Source organism: Ochotona curzoniae, unplaced genomic scaffold, assembly GCF_017591425.1.
Source record: "Ochotona curzoniae isolate NIBS_2020 unplaced genomic scaffold, NIBS_Ocur_1.0 scaffold_3223, whole genome shotgun sequence".
Classification (NCBI taxonomy): Eukaryota; Metazoa; Chordata; class Mammalia; order Lagomorpha; family Ochotonidae; genus Ochotona; species Ochotona curzoniae.
Genome location: NW_024467108.1, coordinates 13,121,559 through 13,134,304, shown reverse-complemented (window position 1 = coordinate 13,134,304; position 12,746 = coordinate 13,121,559). Strand labels below are relative to the sequence as shown.

The following is a 12,746-nucleotide window of genomic DNA, read 5'->3' as shown; positions in this document are numbered from 1 at the left end:
TCCCGGGCATGCAAGGCGAGGACCTTTAACCACTTGCGCCACCACGCTGGGCCCTACTCATATTCTTAAAGCTGAGCTCTCCAGTCCCTGAAAAACTACCTTTTGCCTTTCATTATCACTCCTCTGTAAAATTAACTGCTATCTTATCATGTTGACATATTTTTGCTTCCTTTTCTTTCCACTGACTCTCCATTTGTTGACCCTAACACTTCACAGATCCCAGCCTTATGTACATCCACTGAACTACTCTGCCCTTATGCTCTTGGTGAAAATTATGATTGGAGAATATCATGCATCCTAAGTGTAACTGAGATGGGAAATTTCCAGAGATATAGTCTTCTTGGTTTTGCATTTGCACTTTTCTGTTTTGAGGTCCAGCCTAGTTCCTGGCACTCCTATTTTGACTTTGTGAGCGTCTCAGTTTTCTTTGTTTGACTCAACAAATGTCTGTTTGCTTAGAAAGATTGCTAGGTTTCCATTAAAATAATCTTCCATAATACTCCTCTTTCCATCTAAGCTGCGACCATCTTCTACCTCTCAGTTTTTTTCATTTTATTCTTTGAGAGTGATATGTTAAAGTCATTCATGATTCCCTTAGCAGTTGTCACACTGAATTGCTGTTGCCTATTGTTTGTTTCCATCACTAAACTATAATCATCTTAAGAGCTGACACTGTAACCTTGAACTCAACAGTTTCTTGGTACATACAACTCCATGAATATACAAATGCACAAATGAATGATGACATAAGGCTTTGGGGTTCTGTAAAAAAAAAAAATCTGGATTAAAATTCCCAACTTTATCATTTATTCTTTGGGTGACCTCAACAATTTGCTTAGTTTCTCCGAGGCTAGCTTTCTTTGATCCCTGTAACTTATAAACAATAGCTAAGTAATAGTAGTGTCATATTTATATTGTTCAGCTTCTTTCTATTTTACTAGTAGTTAAAAAGGGGAAGAGCTGAATATCTAATAGAGTGAGACAGTGCTATAAGAAGTAAGAGAATATGAACTGGGGATTACTGTAAACAGGATTGAGCTGTGCCCAATCCTGCAGCTGCAGACTGATGGCCATTTAGGGTCCTGGCTTGAAGAGCACCTCTGCCCCTTTGGTTTCATAGGTTACATGTTTTTGAGGAGCCAATGGTGTTTGCACAGACAGCAATTCATTCTCGTGACAACTCACAAGAATTGGGGGATAGAGGAGATAGAGGCGGAGATAAAGGCAGAATATTTCCCTGTCAGCTTGATTTGTTTGCTTGCACCAGAAATAGGTGGAGTCGGCTTTCTCCTTGATGCTGGCAGGAAATGGAGTGGGGCTAGTGTCCGTGCTGCGAGCTGGGGCTGTGAGCTTAGCACTGTGATTGGCTTAAACAAACAAACAAAAAAAGACAAGAGTAACCTTACAGATGAGCTCTGTACTGCCCCAGATCCCCATAGTTACTTCACAACATTCTGAAGGCCTGTGTACCAATCACAGAGCTCCTTACTGGGAAAACCAACGGCTGGAGCGTCCATAGCAACCCCCCAGCAGATTTTGAAATCGGAGTGGGTGGGGTTAGTTTTTGGGTGTGGAGGAGGGTGCCTATGCCTCAGGGAGAGCAGGTCGTCAGGATGGACACCCCACCTCCTGAAGAGCTCCCAGACAAGGGACGGGAAAGCTTGAGAAACCAGGAAGAAGAAATGGAGTTTAAGGAACTGGACGGGCTAAGGGAAGCCCTGGCAAACCTGCGGGGCTTGTCGGAGGAGGAGAAGAGCGAGAAGGCGATGCTTTGCTCTCGTATCCAGGAGCAGTCCCAGCTCATCTGCATCCTGAAGCGGAGGTCTGATGAGGCGCTGGAGCGCTGCCAGATCCTGGAGCTGCTCAACACGGAACTGGAAGAAGAGAAGGAACAGGAGGCGGAGAAGCTGAAGGCCCAGCGGCAGCATGTCCGGAAGCTGGAGGAACGTTTTATGACCCTGGCAGCCAACCACGAGTTGATGATCCGTTTCAAGGATGAGCACAAGAGTCAAAATGTCAAGCTCAAGGAAGAGAATGAGAAGCTGAGGCTGGAGAACAACAACCTCTTCAGCCAGGCTCTGAAGGACAAGGAGGCGCAAGTGCTGCAGCTCACTGCCCTGAGTGAGGACCTCACCAAAGAAGTGGAGGCTCTGAAGCAGAGGTGTGCTCAGGGTGCCTGCCAGGCACAGGCCCGGGAGAAGGAGTTGCTGGAGCTACAGACCCAGCAGGCCCGCACCCACGCCAAGGAGGCAGAACAGCTGAGGGGCCAGCTGCAGAATCTCAAGCAGCAACACCAGCAGGCCTTAGAGCAGATGGCCAAGGCAGAGGAGACGCACACTAGCCTGAGCCAGGAGCTGCAGACCCGTTTGCACACCGTGTCTCGAGAGAAGGAGGAGCTGCTGCAACTGTCCATGGAGAGAGGCAAAGTGCTTCAGAGCAAGCAGGCCGAGATCCGCCAGCTCGAGGAGAAGCTGGAGACAGCAGACATGGCCAGGAAGCGCGCACTCGAGAGGTTTGAGCAAGAGGCAGTGGCCGTGAACAGCGATTTGAGAGTCCGGGAGCTCCAACGCCAGGTGGAAGGGATCCAGAAAGCCTATGACAACCTCAGGCTGCAGTCTGAAGCCTTCAAAAAACACAGCCTGGATCTTCTAGGCAAGGAGCGAGAGCTGAATGCCAAACTCCGTCATCTCTTTCCCTAAGGAAGCTACTGTTTTCCCTGACCGCCAGTTGAGAATGCATTTACATGTGCCTTAGCTTTATGGAGAGAGTGAAGAAAGGGAAGCATTCATTATACTTTGAAGCACAAAAGACAACTCATAGAAAAGCTACTTTACTGAGACATTGTCATTGTTGAGCTAATGTTCAGATCTACCTGCCACCTAGAATATACAAAATTTCCCAAATTTCCTTCTGTGCCTTTGAAATCTTCCTAAATTTACCACCAATATCTCACCCATTCTGTTACTTATTCATTTTCAATATCAGATATCCTTGTATAGACTAAGATTTTAAATTAGCAGTTTCTATGATTTAAGTGAGTTTAAAATGTGCAAGGAAAGATGGTCTGGTGAAAAAAAATTAATGCAATTAAACTTCTTAGGTAAGTGGGCTAATAGTCTTCCATAGTTAATACGATCAACAAGCAGATAGCAGCATAATAATAGAATGGATGCTTTGCAGGAAAAAAAAAGTCTTATGCTACTTTGGAAAGCAAAGATCAAGTTCTCTATTGAACTAGACCAACTTAGTAATACTCATTCTGTAAAATTCAAGCAAATCAACCCATTTTATTTTTTCCTGCAGATTTAGACCACATTCCATTTCCCTGGTTTCTCCTCAATTAAGACAAGATTTAGATTTGCATAATGCAGATATTTTGTTTAACATCACAGAATAGTAACAGATCAGATGTGACAATGTGGAGTAACAAGTCATGGTAAACTTGGGATAAGTCACATGATTCAAGTAATAATTCAGTAATTGGTTTTTAGTGCCATATTTTTTTGTAATTAACTTTTCCCTTTTAAAAAGTCTAATGTGTCTGGAAATACTTCAAAAAGTTCATGGAAAATAGAATTCAAAAACAAGTTTATTTTGGTGCAAGACTTTTTAAAGGGATGTATGGCTTTATTAATACAGTTTTCATGAATTTTTTTGAAGTTCGTTTGCTTATGGATAACAGCATTTTTATAGAAATCATTAAAACTATTATACGTTAAAGTTGTTAAAGGTAGTTATAGAAGCACTTTATGTTTTATTCTCTGTATTTGATTATTGATATATAATCAGTAGTGTCTCTCAAGATCATACTAAAGTATTTTCCTCACCCATTTGATGCCAAGAATACCAAGACTTACATAAACAAATTGGATCTACTGAAAAACACAATTTCTTTTTTTTTCAGACTTACTCATTTTTTAAAAAAATTTTCGTTTGTTTATTTTAAGGCAGATCATATTTACAGAGAGAAGAAGAGACTGAGAGAAAGATCTTCTATTTGCTGGCTCACTACGCAAATGGTGGCCACAAAGGCCACAGCTGAGCCAATCCAAAGCCAGGAGATTCTTCTGGGTCTCCCACATGGGTACAGGGTCCCAAGGTTTTGGACTATCCCCCATTGCTTTCCCAGGTCACAAACAGGGAGCTAGATGAAAATAGACCAGCCAGGACACAAACTGGCACCTATTTGGGATCCAGTACTTGAAAGATTCGGATTTTAGACATTGAGACTTCACCCTGGACCCTTGGTACCTTTTTCATAAACCATTTCCAAACTTATTCAGGCAATTTTCCAACTGTTTCCTCGCATTTCTATTAAAATTATACTGTTAAATACAAATTGCTCACATCAAAATAGAAACTATATGGTGGCTTCAAAGATTTATTTACTTGCTCTCAAAGCTTACCAAAAATCAGAATATAGAAGTTAATTGTAATTATTCTTTATGGAACCTTTACTATTTATCATTGTACTGGAGGAATAAGTTATTTAACCTCTAGGGCTAGTCAAGGAAATAATTACACCCATTCATATTTCAAAGTAGGTGAAATTGTACTTCAAGTAGTCTGCTTAAGGCCACTTAGCCACAAGGTGACCTGGAATTTTTATGACTCTGTCCAATACAGGATAGTTATTGCAACTGAATGCCAGGTGCTGGGTGAGATGCTAAGAGTAAGTGGGATGAAAGAAGCATATTTCCCGGCCTAGAATGACTTCTCCTCACAGAATTCTCTCAAACAACTCTACATGAGGTTAAGTGTTAGGATGGGATAAGACAACTCCCAGGGATAACTGACATACTAATTGATATACAAGTGTTTCTTAAGGAATTAGTAAAAAAAAAAAAAATCACCTGGTGGAGAAACATCATATAGAAAGCATTGACTTTTTAAAAAATACCTACATTACTTACAGCATTGTCATTAGGAGAAAAGTGAAGAGCAAAGTGTCAAAAGATCAAAGATCAGTGGGTCGGGACCAACACATAGGAACCTTGAAAGCTAGGCTGAACCCTTATATTGTTAGGGCTGGAGGGGCATTGGGAGAGGCAAGCTTATAAAGGAAAACCACAAACCCAATCTGCCTCTTCTTCCCATCCAGCTTCAGGAACTCTGAGAGATATGTGCGCATACAGTGATATGCGTGGGCTCATCTCACAAACACAGCTGCACAAGCATCAGATTCTGCTTACCTGCCCTCAAACTGCTGTGCCCCAGCAGTCAGTGGGGGCAGAGGTAAGGAACATCTGGCCTGGCCTTGGGCAATAATAAGGTCTCTAGAAATCATCTGATCTGGTCTTGCCAAGGCAACCATGTACATGACTCAGAATTCGATTTAAATATCTAAATGACAGTTGGAAGAAAAAGTGTTCCTCAGCACTGGTAAACAGTTGTAGAAGCAGAGTGCAGACCACATGTATAATGCATGCTGTGAGAGTGTGATGCTGGAATATGATCTAGAAGGGAACTTGTAAGTAAGGGCGCATGTGGGGGGCCAGGGACATATAAAGGTTTGGGGTACGGGGGACTAGAAACCTACAAAATGGTGTTGGATATAACCCAAGTCTCCCCAAGAAGTTCAGCCCAGACAAATCTGCACATCAGCAGTTTATTGAGGAGGCCACCTACAGACCAACCAGCTGGGGTCAGCTCTCCTTTCCTTCAGAGAGTGACCATGAGGTAAGAGTTACATGGGTTTTTATAGAAAAAGTGAGTTATCCAACTATGGGAACCAGGTAGTTAGGCAGCCACAGGAAGCATGGGAACAATGGGTGAGCTTAAATGGCCACAAGAGGCAGTTTTAGGAACAGTGGCTGAATAAATCAGACAATATTGATTCCCGGAACAGCGGGTTACTAGCAGGGCATGTTACTCCTTGTGGTCTGGCCCAAAAAGCAGGAAGCTGGCAAAGCATTTTATACAGAACCATAAAGAGCAGGGGAGCAAACTTATGCAAGCCTGAACCAAAGTGACTCCATTTTGTGACTGCATTTTACAATGAATGTGAGGGAAGGGACCCAGTTGCCTAAGTCCATGGATGGAACTATGCAAAGTCACGCTAAGGAATTTGTGATACTGAACCATACAAAATTGCCATTTTGTAGATCCTAAATGATCAAATATGGACTATTTTACATTTACTTTTGAACTATTTCAAAATGAAAGTGGGACATAAGAAAATGTCAACAATGGATGCCCCAGAGAACCAAGGAAAAGAGTGCATAGCATAGACAAAACATGATGAATATTATGTGCCAAGTGCTTTTTATTTCACTCATCTGTCCAAAGGAAGAAGATTCAAAGATAAGAGAGGTAGGAATGAGATTTGAATCCAATGCCATGTAACAGAGTTGAATCCATGGCTTTGCTGCATATCTAGGGGCCCCCCACGCTTGATTTATCACTCCACTGTTTATGTAATTCTTAATTTTTAATTAAAGAACCCCACATTTTTTATTTTATGCTAGGCAGTACCAACTAATTAGGCCTTGTTTTCTCTCTCTAAGCCCCATGTTCTCTCCCACTCCATAAGCAACCTTCTAAACAGCCACTAAAAGGTACTATTATTTTCTTTTGTACTCCATGACATTAAAAAAAAAAAAATTCAAGAGACAAGCTGACAAAGATCTTCCATCTGTTGACTTACTTCCCAAATGCTTGCAACTGCTGACACTGGACCAGGCCAAAGCCAGGAGCCAGTAACTCAGTATGTCTCCTTCTATAGGTGGCAAAGACTCAAGTATTTAAACAATCATCTACTGCTTCCCAGATTACATGTTAACATGAGACTGCAGTATAATATGAGATGCAGGTGTTCAAAACAGTGTCTCAGCCACTGTACCAAATGCTAGTCCCTCGAAGACACTTTGCATTCCATTCTCAGAGACCATTTTGTATTTATCCTGTGACCCAGAGCCATGATGGGGATGACCAACCAACTCAGACGCTGGTGCTCCATTAAGTGATGATGATCACTGGAACAATTTGATAAAATGTGATTTGATTGCCTCCAAACTACTACCCTTAAGGGAAATGTTTACAACACAAAACTACTTTGTGAAGCAGTGAATTTTCCTGCAACATCCAAAAACAGTATGCCTAAAAATGAAAGTCAACAAAACAAAGATTTCAAAACCAAACGATGCATGAGTTGTCCTGGGTAGATAATAAGTTGTCCTGGGTAGATAATAATTAGTTTACCTAAATTTGTAAGTCTGTCAGCATGCCTTAAAGGAAGAAAATGAACTGACCAATGTTTTCAGAATAATCATTCTGCTTCAAAAACTGTAAGTGAATGCAAGGTACCTTTTTCTCCCTTAGTAAGCAAAGTATTGATAGACAGTCTATGTCTCTGAAACTCCTCTGCACTAAAATTAACCAGTTAAAGAACATTGAAGGCACACCAGCTCAGGTGTCTGTGGTTGTCTCCAGCCCACGGTGACACAGGCACCTATGGAGTAACTATGGCTGGCTCAGAGCAGGGATGATTCTTTGCTCCTCACTAGAGCAAAATAAAGAGAATTGTACTGACCTTTGAGGAGCCACCCTTGGTGCGAGAATTGAGTAAAAAGAGACAGTGTTTCTAACTGCTCTCCCTGCAGCTTACCCAGTCCCTCCAGACAGCTTATCTTTCTGTGCCATCGGGCAAAATTGGGTCATATGCAAATACCTCAGCCAGGCATCTTCACAGGCTTGTTGCCATAGGGATTTTGACCAATCAAGACTCAACCCTGGAATGGGAATGAGGCCAGACCATGCTACATAGAAGGGGCTACCTGACAAAAGGCACAGCTCTGTTGATGGGGCTGAAGATGAGTGAGTACTGTATGGGCCATTGGCAATGTCTGCTGCACTGTTTAGGTTTCTACAGATCTTTAAGTCTTTAATCACAAATCTTGGTATTTTTAAAAAATTGTCAGGATTTGGGGGAGTAGCCAACAGAAGGCTTTCCTAATTACTGTCTCTTTTCCTAAGGAAAAACTAGAAGTTATTTTCCAAACACTAAATATATCTTACTAAACTTTAGGGGCTCAGGGCTCTATGGAGAAACTTAGTAGATTCTGTTCTCCTCAAAACCTGTTTATCCCACTTAAAGAAAAATAATACAATAAAAAAATTCCCTTAAGCTAAATCTGCCTGATCATTTAAGAAACATTTTAATGCTTCCAGTCCCACAAATTCCCAACCAATGCCCCTTTAGTGCTCTAGTCCACTCTCATTTGTACTAGCCTAAATTATCTTCCTCTTCAAGTTTAAGGCTCTTTATCAGATCATTGTAAAATAAAGACATTGGAAATAGCTTACACATCAACAGGAAAAAGTTAAACAATGGTCATCCTCACTTTGGAACACAAGATAACTATACAACAAAGAAAAAGTTCTGTATATTGATATAGAAATAGTCTCAGAATACATGCGGGGAAAAAAAAACCCAGCAGAATATAAAACACTTTTGGTAGTGTGCTTTTTTATCCAGAATAAAGGTGAAGAGGAGAATTAGAATGCAAACATTTCTTCCATCGGTGTAAGCAAACATTGTTAAAAAGAAACAATACTCCTGTGTATTTACTAGTGGCATGGAAAGGTATAACAGGTGAAATGGTCAGGGAGAAAAGTGAAAAGGAACTTTCTCGCTTCATACTATTGTGTATTATGATTTTTGAATCGTGAAAATATTTTTTATTCAAAAGGTCAAATTAAAACTAACAGTAAAAGCACCTCCCTCATATCTGTTTAACTCCCAGTAAACCTTATTTCAGTGTGACTCAAAAGGCTGTGGATTTTTCTTTCCCCAAGAACTGAGTAGGCAAGACTTATTTTAGATAAAGCCAAATATGTCCTGACAGATCTGGGTCAGGCCATTCAACTGGAAGCTGCTGCTTTCACAAATGTTTAACAGCATTAAGCTAATGACAGTATCTTATTCTACCCTAAAGAGTGCCTCCTAATGATTAGAATTTCTCCACTAAATTTAAAGATTTAATTGTGCTAGCTTCTCTCATTTTCACATATCTGTGTCAATTTCAGGTATTAAATTTTTTCCCCACAAAAATCAAGGTTTTAAGTTTCCAGTTTTTCACTAACAGATAAACAAAGGGTATTAAATATAGGGCAGGCAAAGCCATTCTGATCTCTTAATCCTAATTATTAACTCATTTCATGTCACATGTGGACTGAGACTCTGTTCTGCTAGAATACAGTATGAGCAAGACAGAAAACGTATGCAGCATTTGCATCCCACTAGACAAGATTAATACTGAGGAATGGGATGGTACAGGAGTATATAACAGGATCCATCCACCTAATGAAGAAGAGGCTAGGGAAAGCTTTTTCAGGATTTTACTCTGTTGGCTCTGCCTTCGGACCAGAGAGGGTCTCCTCAAGAGGCCATTGAACTTGTCTGGATGATGGGATGTTGGACTCTGTGCTTGGTATAAGCTTGCGATGAAGGAATCTCAACTGAACTTGAACTGTGGTTACGCAGTGGGGCGGGGGAGCCCACCATGGAGGGAGGGTTATGGGAAGGGTGGGAGGAATCCCAGTACCTATGGAACCGTGTCACATAATACAATGTTATTACTTAAAAAAAAAAAAAAGAAGAAAAGAAAAGGAGATGCAGCAAAATACAAAAAAAAAAAAAAAAAAAAAAAAAAAAAGAATGGCTGGAATGAATCCAATTGGCTATTATAGACTCGGAGAATGTGAGATTTTGAAGAGACCCAATATATGTTCCTTTACAAAAAAGGGGAATGTGCCAAATAAATGCTATTTCATTTTGTAAAAAAAAAAAAAAAAAAAAAAAAAAAAGAAGTGAACCAAATACTGTAGAATGTATAATGATGGTGAAAAAAAGAAAAAAAAAAGAGGAAGACATGAGAGTCCAGAAGCTTGGAAGCCCTGCTAACAGCTTATTCCTAATGCTCTGGTTTCTCTTCAGATCGTATAAATAAATCTTTTGCCTTTTACTAACAGCTTATTCCCAGGTAGGAAAATTGCCTTTTCAGTCAAAGAGACTCAAAAGAATCTGTAGTTGATTTAATCCCATTATCTTCACATTCATATCTACCTAAAATCCTGTCAGAAGTCTGAGCTTTCATAACCTGACTCAATCCTTCCTTACCCCATTTACCATCCTGCTCAAACTCTGTCTCTGGGTCCTTTGAAAACTCAGATCAATGAGCATGATTAGCAAACTAGCTAAATATTAATGGAATGAAAGGGTTGGCAAGACTATCTGCATTCAGATCCTATCAGTTACCAGGTGACCTCAAATAAGGCATAGTTGTGTGGAGGGTAAACTGGCAGGCTAAACCCTTCAGTGATTAAAAGATATGAACGGGGGGCCAGTGCCATGGCTCAATAGGCTAATCCTCCCACTTCAAGCGCTGGCCCCCTGTCCCAGTTCCTGTCCTGTCTGCTCCACTTCCCATCCAGCTCCATACTTATGAACTGATAAAGCAGCAGAGGATGGCCGCAGTCCTTGGGACTCTGCACCCACATGGGAAAACTGGAAGAAGTTCCTGGCTCTTGGCTTCCAGCTTCAGAACAGCTAGGCTCCAGCTATTGTGGCCATCTGGGAAGTGAACTAGCAGATGGAAAATCTTTCTCTCTGCCTCTGCTTCTCTTTGTAAATCTGTTTTTTAAATAAAAATAAATCCTTTTTTATTTTAAAGAGATGAGCAGTATATAGCATGAATTTCACATTAGTATAACTATATAGATGGAAGAACTATCCAAATGATTTTACTTAGATTTTAAAAGGTTTATTCATATTTTGAAAATTAGAACTACAGAGAGAGGTGAGAGAGAGAGAGACAGACTTTCAATCTGCTAGTTCCTTGCTCAGATGGCTACAAAGGCTAATGCTAGGCCAGGCCAAAGCCAGGAGTTAGGAGTTTCATATGATCTTCCACATGAGTGGAATAGGCCCAAGAACTTGGGCTTTCTTCCACTGTCTTTCCCAGGCCATTTGCAGGGAACTGGTTAGGAAGTGGAACAGCTAAGACACAAACCAGCAGCTATGTGGATGCTACTGTCCCAAGTAGCTTCCCCCACCACTGCACCACAATGCCTGCCCCTATCCAAATATTTTTAGAAAATAGTATTTTCAATGAGTATCCTTAATGGAACATGGCCTGAGGATAAATAGGACTGCAAAGAATTTTTAGTAAATTTCATTAATTAGTCCTATTATTAGTTCTAATATTGTCATCATGCTGAACCTTTCATGTACATATATATATATATAGCAATAACTAGTTATGGTAATATTGTTAGAGACAATATTTTAACCTTTAAACACAAATATATTAAAATAGCTAAGTAAAAATTATTTGGTGCTAAATACAAACTTAAAACCGTCTAAATCCATGACAATGATAGATATTTGGCCTCGTAGTAAAGACTGAATCTGGATGATGGACTTGTAATTGTTGTTGGAGGACTATAATAACGTAATAATATAGGAGAAATCAGCCAGGGGGAAGGTGGAATAGGGAGAGAGGAAATCTCCGATACATCCCTTCTTAGAGTCTCTGGGTTCAGATTCTGACTGCAATTTCCAATTCCAGTTTCTTCTACTGCAAACCCTGAGAGGCAGCAAGTAACAGCTTGAGTAGTTGAGTCCTTGCCACTCACATGGAAGACCTGGAATGAATTCCCAACTCCTGGCTTTGGCTTTGACTTTGGCCTGATCCTGGCTGTTGTGAGCATTTGAGGAGTGAATCAGTGAGTTGGAGCTCTCTGCTTCTCTGGCTCTCATGAAAACTAAAACTTATACCTGCGATAGTTTTTGTTTAAAAAACAAATACAAAAACTCTGTTGTCTAGTCTGTCAAGTGGAAGTCTTAAAAGTAAAGCCCAGTCTAGTACAGTGCACATCCCTGCAGCCTTGTGACCTACAAAAACTGTTTGTTAAATCAAAGGAGGATTCCTTGGAGAAAGGGTGGATTGCAGTCAGACGATAAGATTTGCTTTCTTCGTCAAAAAGTAATAAACTATCAAGTCTTAGAAGGCTGTGTCAAAAATATATGAGAACTAAATTTGTGCAGGTTTCAAAAGCCATGGAGGATAATTGAAAAAAAATTATTCACAGCTCCCTTGCTTGTGGCCTGGGAAAGCAGTCAAGGATGGCCCAAAGCACTGGGGCCCTGCTCCTGTGTGGGAAACTCAGAAGAGGTTGTGGGCTTCTGGCTTCTGGTCGGCTCAGGTCTGGCTGTTGCGGCTGCTTGGGGTGTGAATCAGTAGATGGAAGATCTTCCTCTCTGTCTCTCTATATATCCTACTTTGCAATAAAAAAGAGAATAAATCTTTTAAAAAGCTTATAAATTATTATTCCATTATGATACACAAACAAAATCATAAAGTAACAGCAGGGAAAATAAAATAAACACAAATCTTTTTGGTCAACTACTCCTTACTCCAATAATTGTTCAAAGAGAATTAACTAAGCATTTATCCTGCTGTTAATTGAAAATTTTGAATCAAGTTGAAAGATCAAAGTGAAAATTTAAACAGTTAGTCAAAGTGAGGCTTAAAAACTCGAGTTGACTGTTCCACAAGCCTGGCTTGCTGACAGGTTTTATACCTCTCTTGCAGAGTGAGTGCATGCATTGACTGAGATCTAAAACAATACAATTTTTTGTGTGGTTATCAATCACATTGAAAACTGAATACCTGAAAATAGCTAACAGATTCCTGATTATAGGTTAAAGAGCTATGTAACATTCCCACACTCATCCTAAATGC

At 40.4% G+C, this 12,746-nt stretch overlaps 1 protein-coding gene across 1 annotated transcript; it reads left to right on the top strand.

Annotated features, from left to right (window-relative positions):
- Positions 1–1,586: 1,586 nt before the first annotated feature.
- On the top strand, positions 1,587–3,367 carry CCDC89 (coiled-coil domain containing 89). Its single transcript, XM_040964301.1, has one exon. The coding sequence runs from the start codon at positions 1,587–1,589 to the stop codon at positions 2,697–2,699; it is 1,113 nt and encodes a 370-aa protein (XP_040820235.1). The 3' UTR covers positions 2,700–3,367.
- The last annotated feature ends 9,379 nt before the right edge of the window (positions 3,368–12,746 follow it).